This window comes from Chrysochloris asiatica, unplaced genomic scaffold (assembly GCF_000296735.1).
Source record: "Chrysochloris asiatica unplaced genomic scaffold, ChrAsi1.0 scaffold00265, whole genome shotgun sequence".
In the NCBI taxonomy this organism is placed as follows: domain Eukaryota; kingdom Metazoa; phylum Chordata; class Mammalia; order Afrosoricida; family Chrysochloridae; genus Chrysochloris; species Chrysochloris asiatica.
In genome coordinates, this window is record NW_006408783.1 from 2,129,382 (window position 1) to 2,154,430 (window position 25,049).

The following is a 25,049-nucleotide window of genomic DNA, read 5'->3' on the forward strand; positions in this document are numbered from 1 at the left end:
TGAAGTTGTCAAGGACTTCATTCTTCTTGGGTCAACTATCAACACTCACAGAAGCAGCAGTCAAGATATCAAACGACATATTGCATTAGGCAGATCTGCTGCAGAGAACGTTTTAAAGTGTTGAATAGCAAAGATGTCAGCTTGAAGACTAAGGTGCGCCTGACCCAAGCCATGGTATTTTCAATAACCTTATATGGATACAAAAGCTGGACAGTGAACAAGGAAGACTGTAGAAGAATTGATGCTTTTGAGTTATGGTGTTGTAGGAGAATATTGAAAATGCCATGGGTTGCCAAAAATCCAATATATCCATTTTGGAAGAAGTGCAGCCAGAGTGCTCCTTGGAGGCCAATATGGCTAAACTTTGTCACTCATACTTCGGACATATTGTCAGGAGGAACCAGTTGCTGGAGAAGGAATCATGTTTGGTAAGGTGGAGGGTCAGAGAAAAAGAGGAAGACCGCAACAAGTTGGATTGACCACGTGGCAGCATCGATGGACTCAAGTGTGGCAACAGTAGTGAGGTTGGCTCAGGATTGGGCAGTGTTTCGTTCTGCTGTGCATAAGGCCGCTATGAGTTGGTGCCGACTTGATTGCACCTAACAACAATAACAACAGTACAGGTCAGATGAACCAAGACTGGTAGGCAGGCAGTACGGCAGGCAGGCAGATAATAGAGCAGGCCACTGTCTCAAGTCCAAAGAATTTGACTATGGGAAAGAATTTGGAGGATGAGCCAGATGTAAGATCCAAACCCAGCAGAAAAGCAAAGCAAACTTTACCGAAGTATCCATTATATGGGAGGCAGGCCCCAGAGGAAATATGCTTTGAATACTATGCTCACAGCCAATCACCATATAGTTAAGTACACTGCTCATAGCCAATCATCATAGAGTTAGCTACATTGTATTAGATCTTACAGTGGAGAGCACTACATCTTATCTGCCAAACCTCTGGGAATCCTGGAACAGGGAACTTGACACAAAACCTTAACTATCATAGTGGGGGATAAGGAAAAGAGAAACAGAAGAAATAAGAGAAAAAATGAAAAGCAGAGAAAGAAAGGACAGAAACCAAATGAACAGAAATAAAAGGGAAAAAACTTTAACAAAGAACATCCTGGGGCAGGGCAGGACTCAGAGAAAGCAATGGGGCAGTGGACTTGGTATGAGTCTACTGCCTGTTCTACCTAAGAGGCTCATGGGGTGGGGATGGGGATGGAGGAGAGGGAGTGGGATGCCCGGTCCTAGATGGAGTTCCTGCCCATCTAGATGGTGTTTAGGGTCAGATCACTTGATTCCAAAGTCATTCATGCCAACCCAGAAGGTGGCTTAGGTCAGGGGGCTTTTTCCCAGAGGGCAGTTGGGGGAAGGGTAGCTGCTTTTGAAAGCAGTTCTTGCTTTCCTAAGGGTTGGTTGGGATAGGCTGATACTGGGTACCAGCTCTACAAGGGTGTAGCTCAGACCTCAGGCAGACTGGGCGTTGTGCCGGGTGTACAGAGTCACTGGAAGCTGGATGAGTGAGAATGGGGGCTGGCCACATTTCTGGGTTTGGGGGTCTAGGGAAGAAGAGAAGTTGCCACTTTTCTGGTCATCAGCCACTGGTGAAGTAGCTGTCAGGCTGCTGTCTCATGAATGCTGCTTGTAAAAGTTCAACATGGCCGTGCTGTGTCAGCCCAGCTGACAGTTCAGCTGTTCTGTCTGTCTCCTCTCTCGCCACTTATGTTCAGCTTCCTGTCCTACTTGGTATTCAATCCACTTCTCTGTCATTTCCTCTAAAGCTCAGGGTGTCAGGGTTATTCTCTACATCTCTTTCCTTTACTGTCTTTACTGTCGAGGGTCTGTGTAGGGTGTTTGCCTAGTCTGTCATCTAACTGAAGTTCTTAAATATGGCTTTTGTGCCATTTCTCCAAACTATTCTTGCTCTCTTCCTACATCAAACTCATTTACTCAGTTTTTATCTTTTCATTGCTCTTTGGTAACTTAGCCATGTATATTTTTAATAACCTTTTAGATGAAAGTAACTGTATTACACATACTGTTATGCGTTAGGCAATGTAACTTTCAGGCAGTCCTTGGAGGACCAATAAAATCTGATCCTAATTGTGTCTTTAAGAATTTCCAGGTAAGCCAGAAAAGGTACACATACACTTCTCATTTAGTCCTACTTTAATGCAAAAAATATAAAGTGTTTGAAGTCTTTTCAATGATTTTTAAAGCTGCACATGAAATAAGTGAAGGTGATTATGATCAAAAATGTGTTACAAGTAGGGCTGATTCAATTTCACTTTCAAGGTGAAGGCAAATTTATATATCATTAAAGGGCAAGTAGAAGTTGAAAATACCATGGCATAAGCCATGGTATTTTCAATCACCTCATATGTACATAAAAGTTGGATAGTGAATAAGGAAGACTGCAGAATTGATGCATTTGAGTTATGGTGTTGGAGGAGAATATTAAAAGTACCATGGACTGCCAAAAAACCAAACCAATATGTATTAGAAGAAGTAAAGCTAGAATGCTTCCTGGAAGCCAGGATGGCCAGACTTCATCTCTCATACTTCAGACTTACTGTCAAGAAGGACCAGTTCCTGGAGAAGGATATCATGTTTGATAAAATGGAGGGTCGGAACAAAAGAGGAATACTCCCAATGAGATAGACTGGCACAGTGGCAACAGTGATGGGCTGAAACATAACAATGATTGTGAGGTTGGCACTGAACTGGATAGTGTTTTGTTCTGCTGTGCATAGGGTCACTATGAGTCGGTTCTGACTCCATGGCACCTAACAGCAACAACAAGGAGTTGTCTGTAAGTCAGATGTTCCTAACTCGGGGACTACCTGCATAGGAAATAGAATCTATCACATTTGCTTTATTATCTTTGATTTGTTAGTCTATTTAATCAGAATAGGGGAAGATCTAAACAACCAGGAGCCATAACCTTCTCTCTATTTAGAATTTAGGCCTATTTTTGTGACATATTCTGTACTGATATTTATGTTTCCCCACTCATAGTATATTACCTCACGATCTCTAAGGACTGATAGTGTTGTCCTTGTTTTTAAGTGTGGTTGAGTTGGTTTCTACTCCTAGTGAACTACTGGATTTGAACTGCCAACCTTGCAGTTAGCCATCCGAGCCACACTAGAACTCCAAAGACTGACAATGTTGTTGTTATAAGTGCCATCAAGTCAGTTCTGACCCATAGCGACACTGCATAGGGTTTCCAAGGAGCAGCTGGTGAGTTTGAACCGCCAACCTTGTGGCTCAGGCCGACTTTGCAGTTCAGCGCATTAGTTGTAGTTAATTTGTATATGTTGATTTAGGAGATAATGTGTTGTGTTGTTGGGTTTTTTTTTAACCTGATAGTTTACTAGAAATGTTTTATATTAATATATGGTAATTATAATCATGATTTTTAACAGTAATTAATAGTCCATCATGTGCATTTACCACTGAAGGACATCTGGTTGGTTTCGAATTTTATATCAATCTTAAAACACTAATGTAGCTTTTCTCAAGCCTTAGTAACAATGAGGATTGATGCTATTTAAATAAGTAGCATGTGCATTCTTATTTTGATCTGGTCCTTTTTCCTAGGGATTAACTTCAGAGGAAATAGGTAGACCTTCCTAAGGGAAAACCTTCTCAACAATTTCCAGAGAAGGCAAATATTCTTGGTATAAGGCAAGGATAAAGTCCTTTAAAAATTTTTTCCTGTGAAAAATCTTCATTGCTAATTCTTTTTCTAAACAAAGTTTTCCATACCAGCTACATGTAAAATGTGTTGTGCCAGATTTCATATAAAAATAAGGAGAACGACTTACTTTGGCCAGATGATAGTGTTTTAAAGCATTCCTGTGGAGTGCTGTCGAGTCGGTTCCTACTCATAGCCACCCTGTATAGGGTTTTCAAGGAGCGTCTGGTAAGCTAGAATTGCTGACTTTGTAGTTCAAACCAACCTTGTGGTTCAAATCGAACTTGCAGTCCAGCACATTAACCAACAGTGCCACACCAGGACTCTTAGATTCTTCTAGTGCAGTAGAATCTCAGGTAAGCATAAGACAGGTTCTGGGTCTTAGTATTCATCTGGTCCTCAGTGGAAAGCCTATTAGTATTTTATCAGTTAACAACTTCCTGCTCAGCACTGAACCTGGAACCACAGAGAATGATGAAGTTTAAGACAACATATATTTATAAAAAAAGAGAATTCCTGATGTTTTCTGGAATCTAGGATTTGAGAGAAGCCCATCAGTGAGCGTGTAGTAGCCAATGAAGGTTTTGTGGGGTGATGAATTTGAGTTACTCCCCTCTAGAATACCCCAAATGACATAGTTCATTCACGGGGCTGGGGAGAGCCAATCGAAGCAAACAGGAAGGATTATTGTGGTCTGATGGGCAGTCTGTTAGGTAGTATAGGGTCAGTTTGTTATTGTGAGTTGCCATTGAATTGACTCTGACTCATGGTGACCTTATGGATGTTGTTGTTATTGTTATGAGCCATGGAGTCGGTTCTGACTCATAGCGACCCTGTACAGGGTTTCCGAAGCTGTAAATCTTTACAGGAGCAAAAAGCCTCATCTTTCTCCCACGGAACAGCTGGTAGTTTCGAACCACTGACTCTGAGGTTAGCAGTCCGATTCGTAACCACTACACTACCAGAGCTCCTTGACCTTATGGAGAAGAGAACAAAAATCTTGCCCAGTCCTGTGCCATCTTCTTAGTCAATGGTAAGTTTGAATTCATTATTGTGGCGATTGTGTGAGTCCATCTCATTGAGAGTGTCCCTTATTGTCACTGACCCTCCACTTCACCAAACATACCATCCTTGTGATCGAAACTTCCAAAGTGAATAAGTTTCTAACATGCATTCTGATTGTACTTCTTCTCAGACCAATTCATATGTTCTTATGGCAGTTCCAATATATTCAACCTTCCCATTTGATTACATCAATTCTTCTGCCTTTCTTTCTATGTTATCTAACTTTTACATGATTGAAAAGACCACAGCTTGATCAGTTGCATCTTAGTCACCACATTGACATCTTTTTAAAACATTAAAGATACCTTTTACAGCAGATTTGCCCAGTGCAATATTTTATTTGATTTCTTGGCTTCTGCCTCCATGGATAGTGATTGTTGATCCAAGTAGAAGGAATTAGGAGATACTTAAGTAGACAAGTAAGTGTAGGTCTGATGAAATAATAGTAGTTGTTCTGAAAAGAGAAGTAGGGGAAGAGTTTTATAAAAAGCAGCATGTTAGGTTTGACTTGCAACACTACTCAGAAGAGATTAAAAAGGGATAACGCTGAAGTTAGAAAGGCCAGTAGGGAAGCTATTAAAATAATAGACATAATACCATGGAGACCTGAGCAAACTGATAGTAGTATTGGAGAAGTGTGGGGAAAAGGAAGGACAAATTTAAAGCAAAAATCTTTTGGTCTTGGTGATGGATTGACTATGGAAATTAACAGAATTGGGGCTCCAGAAGTTTGAGTACCAATAACTGGTAGCCCTAGTATGACACTTTAGGGTAAACACTGGACTGCTAACTGCAAGGTTGGCAGTTCAAACCCACCAGACACACTTAGAAACCCATACAGGGTCACTAAGAGTCAGAACCAACTCAACTCACACAACAACAACAATGGGAGAATGGATTGTGTCCTCACAAAATATGTGTTGAATTCCTGGTCCTTTTACCTATGGATGTGATCCCGTTTGGAAACAGGTTTTTGTTTGTTATAGTGATTAGATCGTACTGAAGTAGTATGGATTCTAAATCCAATACTTTCTGAGTTACAAAAAGTAGTTTTGGGAGCAGGAGTGGGTACTGAACCTTGTGAGGATTTTCTCTAAGGACCAAGAAAAGCTCTTAACTACCTACATGGAAGGGATTAACATGACTGAAAACTTGGTTTGGATTTTCAGCCAAAAGAACTGTGGGAAAATAAACTTTCAATCTTCAAATACTTGTGGTATCCTGGTTGTGATGGCACTAGGAAAAGAAGACAATGAGTAATGAAAATAACTGGTCCAATTTATGGAGTTAGGACAGGAAACTGGCTTAGAATGTGAGGGGAAGAAGATGGTGAGTTCCTTCCATTCCTCTTCCCTTCCTCTCTTCCTCTTGCTTTCCTCTGTTCCTTCCTTTCCTCTTACCTACCTTTAATAACTGGAGTCCTGGTGCGGGTTAATGTGCCAGACTACAAAGTCATTTGAATCTCAAGGTCAGTGGTTCAAGCTCCCCAGTGGCTCCTTGGAAACCCTATACAGGGTCGCTATGGGTCGGAATCGACTCGACGGCACTTAACAACAACAACAACCTTTAATAACTAAGGAGCTCTGTAGCGTAGTGGTTACGAATCAGGCTGCTAACCTCAGGATCAGCAGTTTGAAACCACCAGTTGTTCCGTGGGAGAAAGATGAGGCTTTCTGCTCCCGTAAAGATTTACAGCCTGTACAGGGTCCCTATGAGTTGGAACCGACTCCATGGTACATAACCACTACCACCACCACCTTTAATAACTATTAATCAAGTGATTTCATATCTGACAAATATTCATGCCTTGGAGCTATAGTAGTAAATAAGAGAGACAGTTTCAGCTCTCATTAAAACTGTATTTAATTGGCAGTGGGAGAGATAGCTACAAGAACATGATAATTCCAAGTGTTCTGAAGAAAATAAAAGAGGACCTTGTGCTACAGAGTGACCAGGTTATTGGGACGGGCATGACTACTTTAGATTGGAGATTTGGAAAATGACTCAGAGGAAGTATCTAAAGAGTGGTCGGACATGTGACTATCTGGGCATCCAGGGAAAAGGAGCATAAAACACCAATACCCTAAGGTAGGAATAGACTTGGAATGTGTGAATCACAAAAAGATGGCTGATGACCTTAAACCGTTATAGTAAGGGCAAGAAAACAAAGTTGAAGAGTGTTTCAGCCAAGGTCCAATCAGGAGGTTGACAACATAGGGAAAGTATAACATAAGGAAGTATTTATTGTAACTGGGAACTGGAGTAATGAGCGATTGGCTAATAATTAGTAAAGAGAACAAACAAATTTGTGTTGGAAGAAGTACAACCAGAATGCTCCTTAGAAACCAGGATGGTAAGACTTCATATCTCATATATCAGACATGTTATCAGAAATGGCCACTGGCTGGAGAAAGACATTATGCTCAGTAAGTGGAGGGTTCATGAAAAAGAGGAAGACACCGCAAAAGATGGATTGCCACCATGGCAACAGCAGTGGGCTCAAGCATAACAACAACTGTGAGGAGGATGCAGGACCTGGCATCGTTTTCTTCTGTTGTACACAGGGTTGCTATGAGGCTAAACCAACTCAATGGCACCCAACAAGAGAACAGTCTAACATCTAGGAAGAACAGGTATTAGGGGTGGTCATTAGCCCTAAGTCTGAGATAGAGCTCTCAAAGAAAAGCCCCCTCCTTGGGGCTAAGAACTAGACTTTGTTCGAGAGCCATGACCATGGCAGAATGGAAGACCCCAGTGCATTACTGTGGTGCCACATTAGTGTCAATGGAAACCGTTCACAAGAAGTTGGATCACTAGAGTCTCTCAGCAACAAACCTGTGTGAGAAGGTGCTTAAGGGAAACGAGGTTTGGGGATGCTGCTGACCTCCAGGCTCTGAAGAAGCTGCCCACAGAGCAGGAGCTGAGTGCTGGGAAGTCAGCACACTAAATGAAGTGGGAGCTGGGCAAACCACACATGCTACCGAAACTGGTTGCTGGTGGGGTATTGAACACTGTGGAAACTGGGTGCTGGAGAAGCCGCCCCACTTCATGAACCTCTGGGGAAGCACACTGGAACCAGGAAGGCAAACACTCTCCCACTCCAGTCTCCTTCCAGTACCAGTTGGCAAAGGAAATAATGTTTAAAGAAACTACCTTTATTTTCCAGCCGTGGTGGCACAGGAAAAGGTGGCAGGTGGTTTCCAAGAAGATTATAGCCTTGAAAAGTCTGGTGTTGTCCTATGTTTGTTGTTAAGTGCTGTCACGTCAGTTCCAACTCATAGAGACCCTGTATAGGTAGGTTTGAACCCTCTACCTAGTGGTTAGCTGTCCAGGGCTTATCCTACATGAGGACTTTGCTCTGTCCTATAGGTAAGTTGCTACTCGAACAACCACAACGTAACAGGCCTATGCTGTTAAGTGCTGTCAGGTCAGTTCTGACTCATAGCGACCCTGAATATAGGGTTTCTGAGGAGCATTTGAACTGCAAACCTTGTGGTTCACAACCCAGGGCTGATCCTTGGTGCAATAACTACTATAACAGATATATCATTATTACACTGAGAATCATGGTCCATCCAGGTTGACACCTATTTTAAGGAGTTATAATTCAATCCATGACACTGAATGGGGAACAACTCCACATAGCAGAATTTTTTGTTTTTGCAGAGAAGGCACTGGAAGACAATTTGGAACTAAAAGATAACAAATTGCCACCTGGTACAAAGACAAGGAAGGAGCTCTGGTAGCGTAGTGGTTATGAATCGGGCTGCTAACCTCAGGTTCAGCAGTTCGAAACTACCAGCTGTTCCACGGGAGAAAGATGAGGCTTTCTGCTCCCGTGAAGATTTACAGCCTCGGAAGCCCTGTACAGAGTCATTATGAGTTGGAACCAACTCCACGGCACAAACAACAAAGACAAGGAAGTCAGAGACATAATCCCAGAGGGCTTTGTTGTGGTGGTGATTACGATGGTGATACATACAGGAAGTACTAACAGTGCTATCTGCTATATACATGCACTATTCTTACGTGTGCTCTGTGCATTTTAACTTAATTTAATCTTCACAGTTCACTGAAGTAGATAATTCCATTATTCCAACTGTACAGCTGAAGAAGATGAAGCACAGAGAGGTGAAATCACCTGCACATCATTATGTTTGTCAGGAGTGGAGACAGGATTCAAACCTGGGCAGAATTACCCCAAATCTGTCCACCAGACTGTAGCAAGTCATCACTGGTTTTTGAATAGACAAATGAATTTCTCAGGAAAGAACAGTACTTGAAAAGACTTTGCAGTAAACCCTTTTGTGATTAAAGCAGTCACCTCTATCTTATATTTATGAATTCAGAAACTTTCATTACTTTTAAAATAGAATACATGTGTACTGGGAAAGAGAGACCAGCACAGAACATGCTTGGATAAAGCGTTGCAAGGAATGATGAGGAAATTGGACTGTCAAAGTGGTTGAAATACCAGAAAGTAATATTATGTGAATGTTTATTAGGTTCATTTATCCTGACAAAGATAGGGAAGAGGGGAAAAAATTCAACATTATTGTTGAATATGAAGAGATGTTACTCAGTTGTTGTCAAGTGCCGACCCATAGTGACCCTGTATAGCATTTCCAAGGAGCGGCTTGTGAATTTGAACTACCAACATTATTCTATAGTGCCACACAAAAGGACATATGTCATGCAATAGACCCTGATGAAGTAGCTTGGCTCACTAATGGGAAGACAAAACAAAACACAGAAATGTATAAAGAGGCATGGGAGTGAAAACTGAAGTAGCTCCTAGTTCAAGAGAAGGCTCCAAGAAAAGGGAGCAGTTGAACTGGATGGAGGACTGGCCAAGACAAATGGCAAAAGGAAAACATTCTAGAGAAAAAGGCCAACGTAAGCAAAAGCTTGGGGATTCTTAACTACATGGGAATAATGGGAACTAGGGGAGTGCAGTGGCTCTGTAGGACAAGTACTGGACCGCTGACCACAGGGTTGGTGGTTTGAACCAGCCAGGGGCTCCATGGAAGAAAGATGAAGTTTTCTGCTTCTGCAAAGATTTACAGCCTCAGAAACCCTCTACAGGATCACTGTGAGTCCAAACCAAATTTCTTGACTATGCAAAGGCTGTTCATTGTGTTTCATGGCAAACTATGGACAACATTATGGAGAATGAGCATTCTGGAACACGTAATTATGCTCATGAGGAACCTATACATAGACCAAGAGGCAGTTGTTCAAACAGAACAAGGGAACAATGAAGGGTTTAAAATTAGGAAAGGTGTGTGCCAGAATTGTATTCTTTCACCATACTTGCTTAATCTGTATACTGAGTAAATAATCAGAGAAACTGGATTATATGAAGAAGAATGTGGCATCAGGATAGGAGGAAGACTCATTGACAACCTGTGATATGCAGATGATACAACCTTGCTTGCTGAAAATGAAGAGGACTTAAAATACTTACTGATGAAAATCAAGGACCACAGCCTTCGGTATAGATTGCACCTCAGTGTAAAGAAAATAGAAATCTTCCCCGCTGGACCAGTAAATCACATCATGATAAATGGAGAAAAGATTGAAGTTGTCAACTAATTCATTTTACTCAGATCAACCATCAACACTCATGAAAGCAGTGGTCAAGAACTCAAACAACGTATTGCATTATGCAAATCTGCTGCAAAAGTCCTTTTTAAAACATTCAAGAGCAAAGATGTCAGTTTGAGGACTAAGGCGTGCCTTACCCAAGCCATGGTATTTTTTTTTTTTTTCACAGAGAAAACATTTTACCAAAGGAAAAGTACAGATTTTTGCTATCACAGGAAACCGTGATCGACTAGTATTTTTTTTAATAATAGCTCTGGATCCACGGGTCTTTTTCTATGTGTATATGTGCCAATTGGTATCAGAGCTCAATGACAGAAAAGGCAACGGGAGTCTACATTTGTGGTGGTATGTATTTCTTTTAAGAATTTTTAATGTAAGGCCATTTTTTAAACATAGACAAACCACAAGATGAAAACGAAGGCAACAGAAAAACCAGTCAACTTTTCACAACCCCCCAAATCAGTACAATCATAAAAACAATTTAGAGATGAGTGTAAAAGCCAAGTGGCACCTCTGCCTTCTAGTACCCAGGAAGACGTGGCCTCTCAATTTCAAATCAATGTCATTAAGGTATGAGGTTACAGAAATCATGTTCAGGGTACAAGACAAATTCGGGGTCTTATCCCATTGGTCATGAATGTTTTCCCCAAAACGACTTTTTGAAATCGGGCCACTGAAAGAGACAAGACGTTTGTTCATTCTATACGTTTTCATCCAACTTTACTTAGGGCTGAGTACACATGAAATGTGCTTTTAATGCATAAAAATGACAGTGGATAGCAGCGAAGGATTGGGAAGGCTGGGGAGGGGGCTAAGGAGAATCTGATCATTCACATTGTGATTATTCTGCACATTGAGGAAAGACAATTCATACTTGGAAACCTTCCAGACTTCACTTTTGAGAGAACCGAAACAACCCCAAGCGAGCTGGCCCACACACTTCCCCACCCCTCTAGACAAGTGGGTGACCCTTGTACACAGAAAACTGAAATCGATATGGCAGCAAGAGAGTTTGGATAGCAAGGAGACGTTTGTAAACGGGTTTTCAATCATGTTCTTGTCCCCCGAGTGCGGGGTGCAGGGCCCCCCCATCTTTCAGTAGTGTTTCTCCTGGAGGTAGACCTTCATTTTGTTCGGCAAAGGCAGTTTCTGGATCAGGTCTATTCTGATGTACTGCCGGATCACGAATCGGTACAGGTACTGCAGAGAGCGGACCTGCATGAACCTCGACACCGGGTTGGTCAGCCTGACCGGGTAGATGGCCGCGCCGGGCAGCCGGGACCTGGAGTAGCAGAAGACTCCGTTTTCTGAGTCCCGGATCGAATGTTCCATGAGGTCGACGATGGACGTGTGTCCTTCCACGTCCGGCTGCTCGTAGAAGCTAAACCTCCCGTTGGAGTGCTCGATCCTGGTATGTAGCGTCTTGCCGTGGGAGCGGAAGCTAAGGCTGAGGAGGTACCGGTCATCGGAGCTGTCCCGGACCAGGAAGGAGCTGTCCGGCACGTTGGCCAGCTTGCCCTCGGCCTCCCAGCATGTGATGGGGCCCCAGTACCATCCTTGTTTGGCCAGTTTCTTCAGCTCCTCGGTCAGGCTGGTCACCACCATGGGCCCGCTGCTCTGCACCGAGTCATAGACTCGTGCCACCCCGGGGGCAGAGTTGGGGTCAAAATTCAAATGGCAGCGCATGCTTTCAGACACGTGGGCGTCAGCACCCGGGAGCCGGCTGAAGTCTCTTTGGACTTGATGGTTCTGCATCGGAGGTAGCAAAGAGGAGAGTGGGGGGCCGTCCTCGTGCCTGGCGTGGGGGCTCTGCAGCAGGACTCCCGTGGTGCCCATCAGCAGGCCGTTCACTGGCAGCTCCTGGTCCACCTGCTCCACCTGGCCCTCCTCTTCCGGGAAGGCGCTCCCTCCCCCGGGTGGGGGCACGGCGGAGACTTCCATGGGGGAGGAGCTGTCCAGACAGTAGCTCCGAGGCCCCCCACAGGGTACATCCCCTCGTCTAAAGGCACAGTGTACTGGATGTAGTCCTGAGGCACGAGTCCTATGACGACAGGCACGTGTTCGTCCAGGTCCAGGTGCAGGTCCCCGGGGTGCGCGTCGTCGGCGTTCTTCAGGGGGCTGCTCTGCGCCTGGCACAGGGGTCCGGCCTGCAGCTCAGGGAAGTCCTTACGGACTCCGTTGAGGGCTGGGCTGGGGCTGGACGAGTGGACCAGGGCTTTAACCCGCACCTCCATCTTGATGCGTGTCTCCTCCAAGACCGTGGGCCGCAGGGGCCAGGGCGTCGGGCTGTAGTGGTGGTTACGCAGCGACGTGGAGCGCAGGGGCCACTGGGCCCGGACGTCCTTGAAGACGATGGGGGCGGACGAAGAGGAGAAGGTGTCGTCGTCCGCGGAGCTCCCCGACGGTGCGGAGCCCTTGCCCCTTAGCTTCTGCTTGGCCGAGAGCCGCCTCTTCAGCGTACCCATGAGACTTTCGCTCTTCCAAGCCATGGTATTTTAAATAATCTCATATGCATGCAAAAGTTGAACAGTAAATAAGGAAGACCATAGAAGAATTGATGCATTTGAGTTATAGTGTTGGAGGAGAATATTAAAAGTACCATGGACTGCCAAAAGAACAAACAGATCTGTGTTGGGAGAAGTACAGCCAGAGTGCTCCTTAGAAGCCAGGATGGCCAGACTTTGTTTTCTCGTATTTCAGACATATTATCAGGAGGGACCAGTCTCTGGAGAAGGACATCATGCCTGGAAAACTAGAGGGACAGTGAAAAAGAGGAAGACCCCAAGGAGATGGATTGCCACCGTGGCAGCAACAATGGGCTCAAGTGGAGCTAGGATTTTGTGGTTGGTGCAGGACCAGGTCGTGTTTTGTTTTGTTATACATAAGGTTGCTATGAGTCGGTATGATTCAGTGGCACCTAACAACATCAACATTGTTATTTCTGTCATCTTAAGAGAAATGTTTCCATATATGCAGAAAAATAAGCACGCATTAGTAGGTATGCGTGGCTTCGTGAATCAGCTGTGTATTTGACACCAAAATGATGGCTTCAGTAAATTCCTAAATATTTTATTTGGTTTCTGACTAAAATAAGACGTGTGTTTCCTATGTGAAAAAGGAGACTCTGAATTGTTACTCATAAAATAAATTAAAATCCAGCACGATTCAAACATGAGTTTTGTCATCACTTGGGAATCCAATACCAGACCCACCAACTAGCTAGCTGTTTAACTGAACAAATATTGGATTCTCTTGAGCTCACATCCTGATCTGTAAAGTTGAGATGATAGTAATTCTCACATCACAGTGAACTAACTGAAAGATGCATGAAAAGTGCCTAGAACCAGCCAGTCTCAGAAAGCGTGATATGCATTAATTTTCTTCTCTCCCAGCATCTCCTCATGCAGTCCTGATGGTTTTCAGCTTGCCCTACCTCGTGACCTAGAGTTGCAAGTGGTCAGTTTAGGATGCAGCTTTGTCAGTGTTGGAGACATTCCATTAAAAACCCAGTGGCTTGGTTAACCAGCAGAGTGGAGCTTGTTTCTGGTTTAGCGCAGTCTCCTCCTCCCAATTCTGCACAGTCTCCTTTATCCTCTTGTGATCAGTGGACTTCAAGCCATAGTAATGTTTTCACCAGGGGCTGAAGGGATGAAGGAATTGATACTCTTGTTTTCTTTAGAATAAGTCTTAGCATCTCTTTGTTCACAGCGGTTAATAAATTCAGCATCCTTCAGATTAGATAATGTATGTTCACTATCAGTAGGAAACAACCAGAGGAGTAAATATTTGCTATAAATATCTTTCTGATTCCTTGAACATTAATTTCCTACATCTGACAAGTGAGTCCTCTCCAGCACCACTTCACATTTAGAATCAAAGGGAAAACAATTCCCACAGCAAGGAGCCTGTCACTGGGTGTATCCAGTGGGGAAAATGTAACCATAGTGCAGTGACTCAATATTGAGAAGATGTGACAGGCCATGCTTAAAGTTTTGTGTCACATTCACATGACTGGCTAAGAGATGAAAAGAAAACAAAAAATTAATCCCCCTCATGGAATCTCATCCAAATTCACTTAGTGGTTGGTTGCTACACAGCACTGTGTCTCTGTCCGCCCATTAATAGTCATCATCAAATATCCATTATTGGTTTCCAGCAACAGCATAATTGCCTTCCTTCCTTCCTTTTCTGGAGCAGTCAGTGTGCTCTCAGAAAAGGGCAGTTATATAATCATCTTTCCACAGAAACTCTAAGAAGTCTGTTGTGTCCTCCAGATATTGATGTCAGCCTGCTCGTTCTGGTGAAGTGAAAGAAGGAAATCATTTTATCGTGCTATTTTTAGACTTCAATTTAGATTTCAGCTTTTATGATACTTTGTCTACTGGAGACAGAGACACTGATGCACAGTTTAACTCTAAGACTTTCAGGTTCTAACTGTAGATCGTAGATACCCTCTTCTTAGCACTAGGTCCACCAAGACAGCCGCATCCTGTACTCAGCTGCATTTTCCTCCTTGTCAGCTGGAAGCAGAGCCCGGGATTATAGGTATACTCTATGCTCTGTATTAACAATACTTACCAGTGAATCTTGCTGCTAGAAGTCACCAATAAAGCTTTCATCTGATGTTTATATGCATAAATATTAAAGTGCCACTCTAACTCCCCATAAATCAAATTAGTTCATTTGGCCTTCCTCGCTTTTCTAGCCAGTTTCTCACAGGTGGTAGATGAGCTCCAGAATGAAGAAAAAATATTTCTCTTTAAAAAGAAAAAAAGCTTGGGTACAGGGAATTCCAGGTACCTTTGTCTTAGCTGTTAGGGGAAGACCCTCAACTCAAGTGGTCATTGTAGTCTTAGGTGTGTGTACTGAGTTAGCCTCGAATCCCAAAGGTATCTTGAAAAGTACCACAAAACCTCCTGTCATGTATGAGGAGGCATCAAAATGTTCATGAAAAAATGTAATTAAAAGAATGGAATTTTTCCTTGAACTTTAAAAGCTTCCTCATGCACCAAAACTCTGGTCAGTTTGAATTATGGATGCAAATGATTCCACAATCCAAAAATGTTGTTGTTGTTATGTGCCGTGGAGTCGGTTCCAACTCATAGCGACCCTGTACAGGGTTTCCAAGGCTGTAAATCTTTATGGGAGTAGAAAGCCTCATCTTTCTCCCGCAGAACAGCTGGTAGTTTCGAACTGCTGACCTTGTAGTTCGCAGCCTGATTCGTAACCACTACGCTACCAGAGCTTCTTAATCCAAAAATAGTGGGCTTTATTTCATAAAACCCACAACATGCATACTTTCCAAATATTAACTGTGTAATTCTCTCATTGGGCTATAGTATGGTACTGTAGGATAAGCACTGGACTGCTCACCACAAGATCAATGGCTCAAACCCACCAACCACTGCTCAGAAACCCTATGTAGGGTCGCTATGAGCCCGAAGTGACTGAACACCACTTAACAACAACAACCCTTTTAATGATCCTTTGAAAAAGGTGAAAGTTACTATTCTTATTCTGTGGAAGTAGAGGCCCCAGGAAGCTAAGTAATGTGGCCATGGTTGAAGAGCCAGTAAGAAGTGGAGCTGGACTTCAAACCTCCTGCCAGACCCCTGAAGTCAACTGCTCTACAGAAATGCCACTCCCAAGCATCCAGGCTGGAATGTGAAGTACATTGCGCTTCTAGAGGTAGGCCCAGAGGGTGACAGGTACAGTCTCCTCCCTCCCCACTGATTCTACTCGTTTTCCAATCATTCTGACTTCCACAGTGAACACTATTCACCTTCAATGACTTCAAGTCTGGGCAAAACTATTGGATTGTTGATTTTGTTGAGTGTTATCCAGTTGGTTGCAACTCATAGCGACGTTGTATATCAGAGCGAAACACTGCCTGGTCCTACACCATCCTCACAATCTTTGTTATAATTGAGCCCATTACTGCTGCCACTATGTCAATACATTGAGGGAATTCCTCTTTCCCACTGACTCTCCACTTTATTAAGCACAATGTCCTCCTCTAGGGACTTGTCCCTCATGTCTGAAGTATGAGAGATGAAATCTCACCATCCTGGCTTCTAAGGTGTATTCTGGCTGTACTTTTTCCAACACAGATTTGTTTGTTCTTCTGGCAGTCCACGGTACTTTCAGTACTCTTCTCTAACACCAGAACTCAAATACATCAATTCTTCAACCATCTTCTTTATTCATTCTCCACCTTCTAGATGTATATGAGGCCATTGAAAATACCATGGCTTGGGTCAGGTGCCCTTTAGTCCTTAAAGTGGTATCTTTGCTTTTGATCACTTTGAAGAGGTCTTGTGCAGAAGATTTGCAATGCATCATTTGATTTCTTGATGCTGTTTTCATGATTGTGAAACCAAGGAAAATGAAGCCTTTGATAGCTTCAATCTTATCTCAATTTATAGTGATATGATTTATTGGTCCAGTGGTGAGCATTCTTGTTTTATTTACATTGAGATGCATCCCATACTAAAGGCTGTGGTCTTTGATCCTCATCAGAAAGAATTTTAAGTCCTCTTCACTTCCAGCAAGCCGTCTGCATATCACAGGGTGTTAATGAGTCTTCCTCCAATCCCGATGCCACGTTCTTCTTCATGTAATCCAGTTTCTTGAATTATTTGCTCAGCATACAGATTGAATAAGTATGATGAAAGCATACATCCCTAGCACATACCTTTCCTGATTTTAAACCATTCAGTATCCCCTTGCTCTGTTCCAATGACTACTGCCCTTTGGTCTATGTATACTTTCCTCATGACCACAAGTAAGTGCTCTGGAATACTCATTCTTCGCATTGTTACCCGTTGTTTGTCCCCACATGATCCATGCAGTCAAAAGTCTTTGTAAAGTTATTAAAGCACAAGTGATCATCGTGTGGTTCAAATTGTCCTTGCAGTTCAGTGCTCACCCTACAATGCCACATTAGGCCAGTCTTCCCTGTTGGCATATGGATTTTATCACATGGAACAGTATACTTCAAGATAGATCTTGAAATGTTCTTTTTGACAATGAATGTGGCATCATTATTCTTTTATTTGTTGTTCCCAGCTAGCCAACTCTGATTATCTGATTCACTGTGGCCAATACCAGTCCATTTTAGCTCACCAATACCTAGGACATTGATTTTTATGCCTTCCGTTTCATTTTTGACAATTTCCAATTTTCCTAGATTCAGAAGTATGAATCTAGTGTGAAACTTCAGGACTCTGAATTATGGGGTAAAGAAAGAATATTCCTGAGGCTCCATTAGCTCACTCTTCATGGAGATCTACCTCATGCCGTACACACAGGAGGTCCCACTGAGTCTCCAAGGACCTGTCCTTCAGGTACAAAGGAGAAAGCCCTGGCCCTGCAGAAGGCCCTTGGACAAGGACAACAGACTTCTTGAGCCTCCTAACCTCCTTCCCCATTTATGACGCTTGTACTGCAGAAGCCCTGCGAGGCAAGTGAGAGACATGGTTGTTCTTTGGTATTCTTGCCACATTCCCCTTTCCCTTGTCCCCTCTGTGTGCATGGAGGACTACTGGGAAGCTGTCAGACAGAAGACCTGTGTGTCCATCTTCTCTTTCCTTCTCTCGGTGTGGCTTATCAATTGTGAAGCACATGAGTTTACTCAGTCATGGGGACATGATCCACATCTATTTCACACATTAGAAATTCCTCTGCCATGCTCGCTTTCCCTGTGCTCACTTCCAGATGAAGATGTGCAGATGACCTAGTCTACTTCTTTTCAACAGTTAAACCTTTCTTCCTTGGAAGTAGGCTGTTTACTGGGGCACAAGGTTCTGGGATGCTTTCCTCTTACTGCTCCCAACTGTGTCACAGAAGTCTCCTGAGCTTGTCAGCTTGGAGGCAACATTTGCACCCTCTTCGGTTAGTGCATAGCATGGATTGACAGGACTTACCTGAGATGCTTGGCTTGTCTTCGTCCCGACTGCTTTCTGCAGTTTTCATAGCAAGAGTCTAGCCTAACCACGTGGCTGGAATCATGCATATAGACTGGCTTTTTTGTTAGCTGCTCTTACTGTTCTCCCTGAAACATAGTATGGTTAAGGGACATTTTGGCATTTTCTCTTTCCAACAGAAAGATCATGCAATCCTGGCCTACCTCTTTGTGAAATAGAATATTTTAGGTGTGAGTTGTTAGCAGGCCCATTTTCCATCACATTTTCATGGCATTTCTTACTGAGCTCTTGTTGGAAAGCCTCATTTTGAGATGTTGGAAGTATGCTAGATGTCACCTGTAGTTCTGCGTTGGCCAGCTCCATTTCTTTCTGACTAGACTTAAAATGTGTCCAGGAGATAAGCTGAGAGGCAGTTTACCACAGGCATGCTCTCTCCTTGTTTTATTCCTGTTTCCCTCTAAAATTCTTTGACTGTTCTCAGTATCAACGTGTGTTTCCATTTGTCCCTGAGTCCTCGGGAGCTAAATGTGATTCTTGTCCTGAAGTACTCCTATTTGTGCCTGTTCCCCTGACTTTTAGTGTACACGGATCAAGCTTGAGGCCCAAATCAAGACCACGGTTAAGTTGATGATGCATGGAGGGGATTCTAACCATGGCAATGAAACGATATACGATAGGATGAATGTAGAGCTAATGTTGTCCTATGTAAACTATCACATAATTCATAACAAAACATTAAATAAAAAGCAAACCCACCACAGTTAAGGATGATACACATTTTGGCAAAATGACGAGAGGAAAGGAAGTGAACAAAGTATCATTTTGCATTTCTTTCTTATAAAAGTAAAAGATATATGTGACTTATTTTTTAAAAAAATAAATAAAAGGAACAAAATATAAAATAAAAGCCTCATTGTCTCATCCCCCAACCATGAGGAAACGGTTAAGAGCTTCAAGTATATCCTTCCAGAAATATTATATTCATGCATGGTCATATATGTGTGTATATATATATATGCCTGTCCTTTTGTTACACTTAAAAGATTCCAGTGGTGTCATACTAGAAAACCATTCTGTGCTTGTTTTCTTGTTTAATTAACCTTGGAGATCTTTCCATAGTCAAAGATACAGCTCAGTCTTCTGTTGTAAATGTTTGCACAGTATGTAACAATAAATTTGGTTGACTTCAGGTTTCTCCATTCAGTTGTTTCTAATCATTACTCTTGCGGCAGTTGCTATTCATTTTCTCATTCCTTTTTGTTGTTATCTGAATATATTGTAGGGTAAGTGTCTGCAAATGCTAGCTCAAAGAGCATGTGCATTTATAACTCTTTCAGGATAGGAGTACTAATCTATCCTTCTGCCTCTAAAACCCTGCACTATCCACCTCTCAAGCATTCATTTCCTAATTTGCATATCTTTATTTTGAATGAGGCTGATCATTTTTTCATAGATTTATGGACCACAAATAATGTTTCTTTTTATTCTACATGTTGTTGTTGTTAGATGCCATCGAGTCTTTACCTACTCATAGCGACTCTATGTACAACAGAACGAAATGTTACCCGATCCTGGGCCAGCCTCACTATTGTTGCCATGCTTGACCCCATTGATGCTGCCAATTTGCCAATCCATCTCGTCTGGGGTCTTCCTCTTTTTCTCTGACCCTCCACCTTACCAAACATGATATGCTTCTCCAGTGACTGGTCTCTCCTGACAATATGTCCCAAGTATGAGAGATAAAGTTTGGCCTTGCTGACCTCTTAGGAGCACACTGGCTGCACTTCTTCCAACACAGATATATTGGTTCTTTTGGCAGCCCGTGGCACTTTCAATATTCTCCTCCAACACCATAACTCAAAAGCATCAATTCTTCTGTGGTCTTCCTTATTCACTGTGCAGCTTTCACATGCATATGAGGTTATTGAAAATACCGTGGTGTGGGTCAGGCACACCTTAGTCTTCAAGCTGACATCTTTGCTCTTCAATACTTAAAAGAGGTCTTCTACATACTCCACCTTTTTTCTTTGGGGATTTAAAATAAAATTGTAATTGATTTTCACAACTACTTATAGATTAAATAATTTTACTCATAGACTTTGCTATATTACAAATATTTTTTCCTAATGTAAGGAGCTCTGGTAGTGTAGTGGTTACGAATTGGGCTGCGAACCTTAAGGTCAGTGGTTCGAAACTACCAGCTGCTCCGCGGGAGAAAGATGAGGCTTTCTACTCCCGTAAAATTTACACCCTCGGAAACCCTATACAGGGTCGCTATGGGTCGGAACCGACTCATGGCACATAACAACAACAACAACAACAATGAAAGATGAGGCTTTCTACTCCCATAAAGATTTACAGCCTCGGAAACCCTGTACAGGGTTGCTATGAGTCAGAACCGACTCCACGTCACATAACCACCACCACCAATATGTCATTTGTATTTTGACACTCATTTGTGACATTTTGCCATGCAGAAGTTTACGTTTCCATGTCTTCAGATTATCACTTGTTCCCTGTTTTGATTTCCAGGTTTTGTGTCTTGCTTAGGAAGATTTTCTTTGCTTTCAAAATTATAGTCAAATAATTAAAATTTTATTTCATTATTGAACAGCTTAAAAGCCAAATACTACACTGTCAAAGCAGAGTGGCAAATTGAAAACTATTCCGAGACTCAGAGTTTTAATGTTATCAGTCCATTGGGACCACTATTCAAAGAAGCTTTCCCCTATTAACCTTTGTTACGGTGGATATTTTTAAACTTAATTGTTTTCTTTGCTTCAGATGAAAAGAGTCCTTTAGCTGTAACTCCATGAAAGTGCATTCAATTAGTTAAATGCATATTAAGTTCCTATAGTAGGTAACACCTTGCTAGACTATAGACTTCATGTTGTTAAGTGCCATTGAGTTGGTTCCAATTTATAGCAACCCTATGTAGGGTTTCTGAGGATCTGGATTCACCGACTGTGTGGTTCAATCTGATGTTGCAGTCCAGTGTATTAACCCACACAGCTATTCTCAAACCTCACTGAGTACATATAGTAGAAGAAGGCATGTAACCATAAAAAGTAGAAATCAAGGCAGAATCTAACAACTGCCATAAGAATATTACTAAATGCCATATGAGTTTAGAAATGTTGTTGTTAAGTGCCGTTGAGTCAGTTCTGACTCATAGCGATCCTGTGAAGGGTTTCCTAGGAGTGGCTAGTGAACTTGAACTGCTGAAATTTCAGTTCAAACCAACCTTGCAGTCCAGCGCCTTAGCCTGAAGTACCACACCAGGACCAATAACCAGACATAGTAGAGATTATATATGACTGTGGGGATCAGGGAGGCGTTCTTTAAAGTGATATTTGAGACGGGCCCTGATGAATTGGTTAAGTTATAAGGAGTGGTGATTATGGAGAAGAAAAAGCCTAAGACATCATCATCTCTAATGGAAATGCATGCATTTGTCCTGGAAATAGTGGTCCTTTCAAGCAGCATATGAGAACACAGAGCGAAGTCAGAGCGGGGGCTGGGCCATCCTGGGAAAGCCCTTGGAAGGTTGTTCTCTATTTGGTAAGCAATGAGAATCATTAGAGATTCTGGAACAACAATAGATGAAATTGATTCGAAGAGAGAAGTATTTTGAGGCGGAAAGAGTAATCATTAATTGTAATTTTCAAATGTAGAAAAATGGAATTGAATAATATTCTCAGTTTATGAACTCTGGTTAAACCAAGGGCCTAAAGGAAATAAAAATGTTAAAAATTACCACAATTTCTGGACCTTATTCAAGTCACTCTCTTAGTATGGCATGTGTTGAGTGTCTGTTGTGTCAGCCATGTGCTATAGACACTGGGGACAGAGCACTGGACATGACAGATTGTCCTTGTTCTCAAAGGACATATTTCTAATGGGGCGAGAGACTCTGATCAAGCCAGAATGATTGCAAGAATGAAAAGTCTAAGAATACAAATAGAGAAATTACGAGGAGGAGTTGATTTGGTGGAGATCTCTCATGACTTTGGTTGTATGTCTTGAAATTTAATGTTCAATACTTGCTTCAGATAATTATGTATCTAATTATTTCTGGTGGTATTCTCTTTACTTTCTTACCCTCGTGTTGTTGTAGTTGTCAAGAGCCAATGAGTTGGTTCCGACTTATAGCAACCTGGTATAGCATTTCCAAGGAGCAGCTGGTGAGCTTGAACCACAACTTTGGGGTTCAAATGACTTTGCAGTCAAGTTCATTGACCCACAGCACCACACCAAGTTCCTACCCTGGTGTACTACTGAGTAACTTAGAAAAATGAAACAAAACAAAATCCCACAAACCTTTATCTTTTGAGTTTTGAATAGGTTGGAAAATTGAAAAGAATTTCTAAGCTCTGTGGCTGATTGACTTATCTACAATAGGAGAAGGAAGCTAGGAAAGCTTATTTTCAAAAGAAACCTCTGATCTCTGCCTTTGTTTCCTCATTTGTAAAATACTGTGGTTGCTATGTGTCATCGAGTCGATTCTGACTCATAGCCAAGCCTGTCTGTATAGGATTTCCGAGGAAAAGCTGGTGGGTGTGAACTGCCGACCTTGTGGATCTCAGTCCAGTGCTGATCCTACAACACCACACCAGAAATCCATAAAATGGAGAACTTTTATTTTTGTTCTCACTTGGGGGTCTCCTTTGGGGTTGCAGTCTGATGTCAGCTCATCTGAGTTAAATATTCAAGATGGCATCTCATATGGCTAGCAGGTGATAGTGGTCAGCTAGGAGCTCAGCTGGGGCTCTTGACCACAGTACCTACATGTAGACAGCAAGGTGATCTCAGGATGGACAAACCTCTTGTTTCGCATGTGGTGGCTTCTGAGGAAGCATCTCAAAAGAACTAGCATCTCAAAAGACCTTTTCTGGCCTAATCTTGGAAGGTACATCGTGTTTTTCCCTGTGAATTTTACTTGTTACGAGAAAGTCATAGTCCAGCCTGGATTCAAGAGCCGAGGACATGGACTCTACTACTCAACTGTAGAAATGCCAAAACATTTGAATATATGTTTCAAAATCACCACAATGTATTAATGCCATCTACTTTATTAGGTTTTTGTTGAGAATTAAATGACTAATATAGCTTAGCAATGCTGATAGTGATGATGATAATGCTGTTGATGATCCCTAACGTCACTGTTCTTTTCTAAAATGCCTTTTGTTGCCACTATCCAAAGTTGAATCTTGGGAAGAATTAACCATTTTTTTCAATCAATCAATAATCCTTATGTAATAACATGAGAATCATAAAATACAGCCCACAATGATCATATCTTAGAAACCATACATGCACATGTAAGATTGAATTCGTTGTCTCCTGGTTGTAAAAATTTGAGAACTTTTATACATATATATTGCTACTACTACTACTCTTTTAAGGAGCTTTGGTAGCGTAGTGGTTATGAATCAGGCTGCAAACCACAAGGTCATCAGTTCGAAACTACCAGCTGTACCATGTGAGAAAGATGAGGCTTTCTGCTCCTGTAAAGATTTACAGCCTCAGAAACCCTGTTCAGGGTCGCTAAGAGTCGGAACCAACTCCAAAGCACATAACTACCCCCACCGCTCCTCTTTTGGAGTCCTGGTGTGGCAGTGTAGGATAGACACCATACTGCTGACCAGGAGGTTAGAGGTTCTAACCTACCAACCACTCCTTAAAAATCCTATACAGGGTGACTGTCATCAGAACTGACTCGACAGCACTTAACAGGACAACAACTCCTCTTTTACTTTATGTTGTCTACTCCTCCTCCTCTTTTGGAGTCCTGGTGTGGTGCTGGACTTCCTCTGACTTCACAAAAGGGAAAAAGAATCAAATTCTAAGTCAACCCAAGGTCAATTCCTCTGAGGCAGTGCTCAGACATGCCTCCATCATCTTCCCTCCTTTGCCAATTCTGATACCTCCCACAGCGCTTTCCACTTCTCAGCTGGGTTGGAAAAATCCTATGCATTGGCCACACAAAACTCTCAGGCCATACTCACAATGATGGGCTTTATTTGGGAAGTTAACAGATTGCATTTCAGGATCAAGAGTGTTCAGGACACAGTTCTTTGGTCCAGACAGTGCCTCCTTAGCAATGTCCATAGTCAGGTCTCTCTCTGGTCCTTGGACCTTCTGTTACATTGTCCTTGGCCTCTGCCCTGAGCAGGCAATGTTACTCTTTTTATAATGCTGATAAATACTCAAAAGGCACACTACTCCACCTGTTTCTCCAACACTGACTGATACAAAGCACCCTGAGATGGCAGTTTGAGAAGCAGCAGCTTCAGACCCAGAATAAGGTAACAAGATGAGTTTCATATGGCTAAATCAGTGGCAAACCATTTTTTCTTTCTTTTAAAAAAGAAGGCAGAAGAGCAAATAAGTGGTCACCCAAGAGACTGACTCATGATCCATCCTGTGAGTAGTTCGGAAGGGAGTGGAGAAAGGATGGGTTAATGATACAATCTCACACAGAGGTCTCATCATATTAATTTGTTTGGTCACTTCTGACAAAATAAAATAAAAATAACCTTGCACCAAGCTACCTTAACGTTGAAAACCTGAACAGCACTTTAAAAAAATATTTTTTTTTTTTTTTTTTTTTTTTCTGGGCTAATAACTCCTCCTGGAATCTCCTTTCTGGTTTGGCAGGTGCTTTGTCCAGAGCAATGAGGATTCCCAGAGTAGAGTCTTTCCCTTGGCTATGTTTGGCTCTCAGTAAAGCAGACACATACTTCTTTCCCT

General features: G+C 42.3%; 1 protein-coding gene and 1 pseudogene across 1 annotated transcript in view; one reads left to right on the plus strand and one right to left on the minus strand.

The window, feature by feature from the left end:
* The window catches only part of DISC1 (disrupted in schizophrenia 1), a 493,957-nt gene that overhangs the window by 404,167 nt on the left and 64,741 nt on the right, over positions 1-25,049 (plus strand). Inside the window, exon 9 of the mRNA XM_006874175.1 lies at positions 13,819-13,827. Coding sequence (XP_006874237.1) covers positions 13,819-13,827 — 9 coding nt within the window. The remainder of the gene's footprint in view (positions 1-13,818; positions 13,828-25,049) is intronic.
* LOC102824807 lies at positions 11,467-12,860 on the minus strand (annotated as a pseudogene).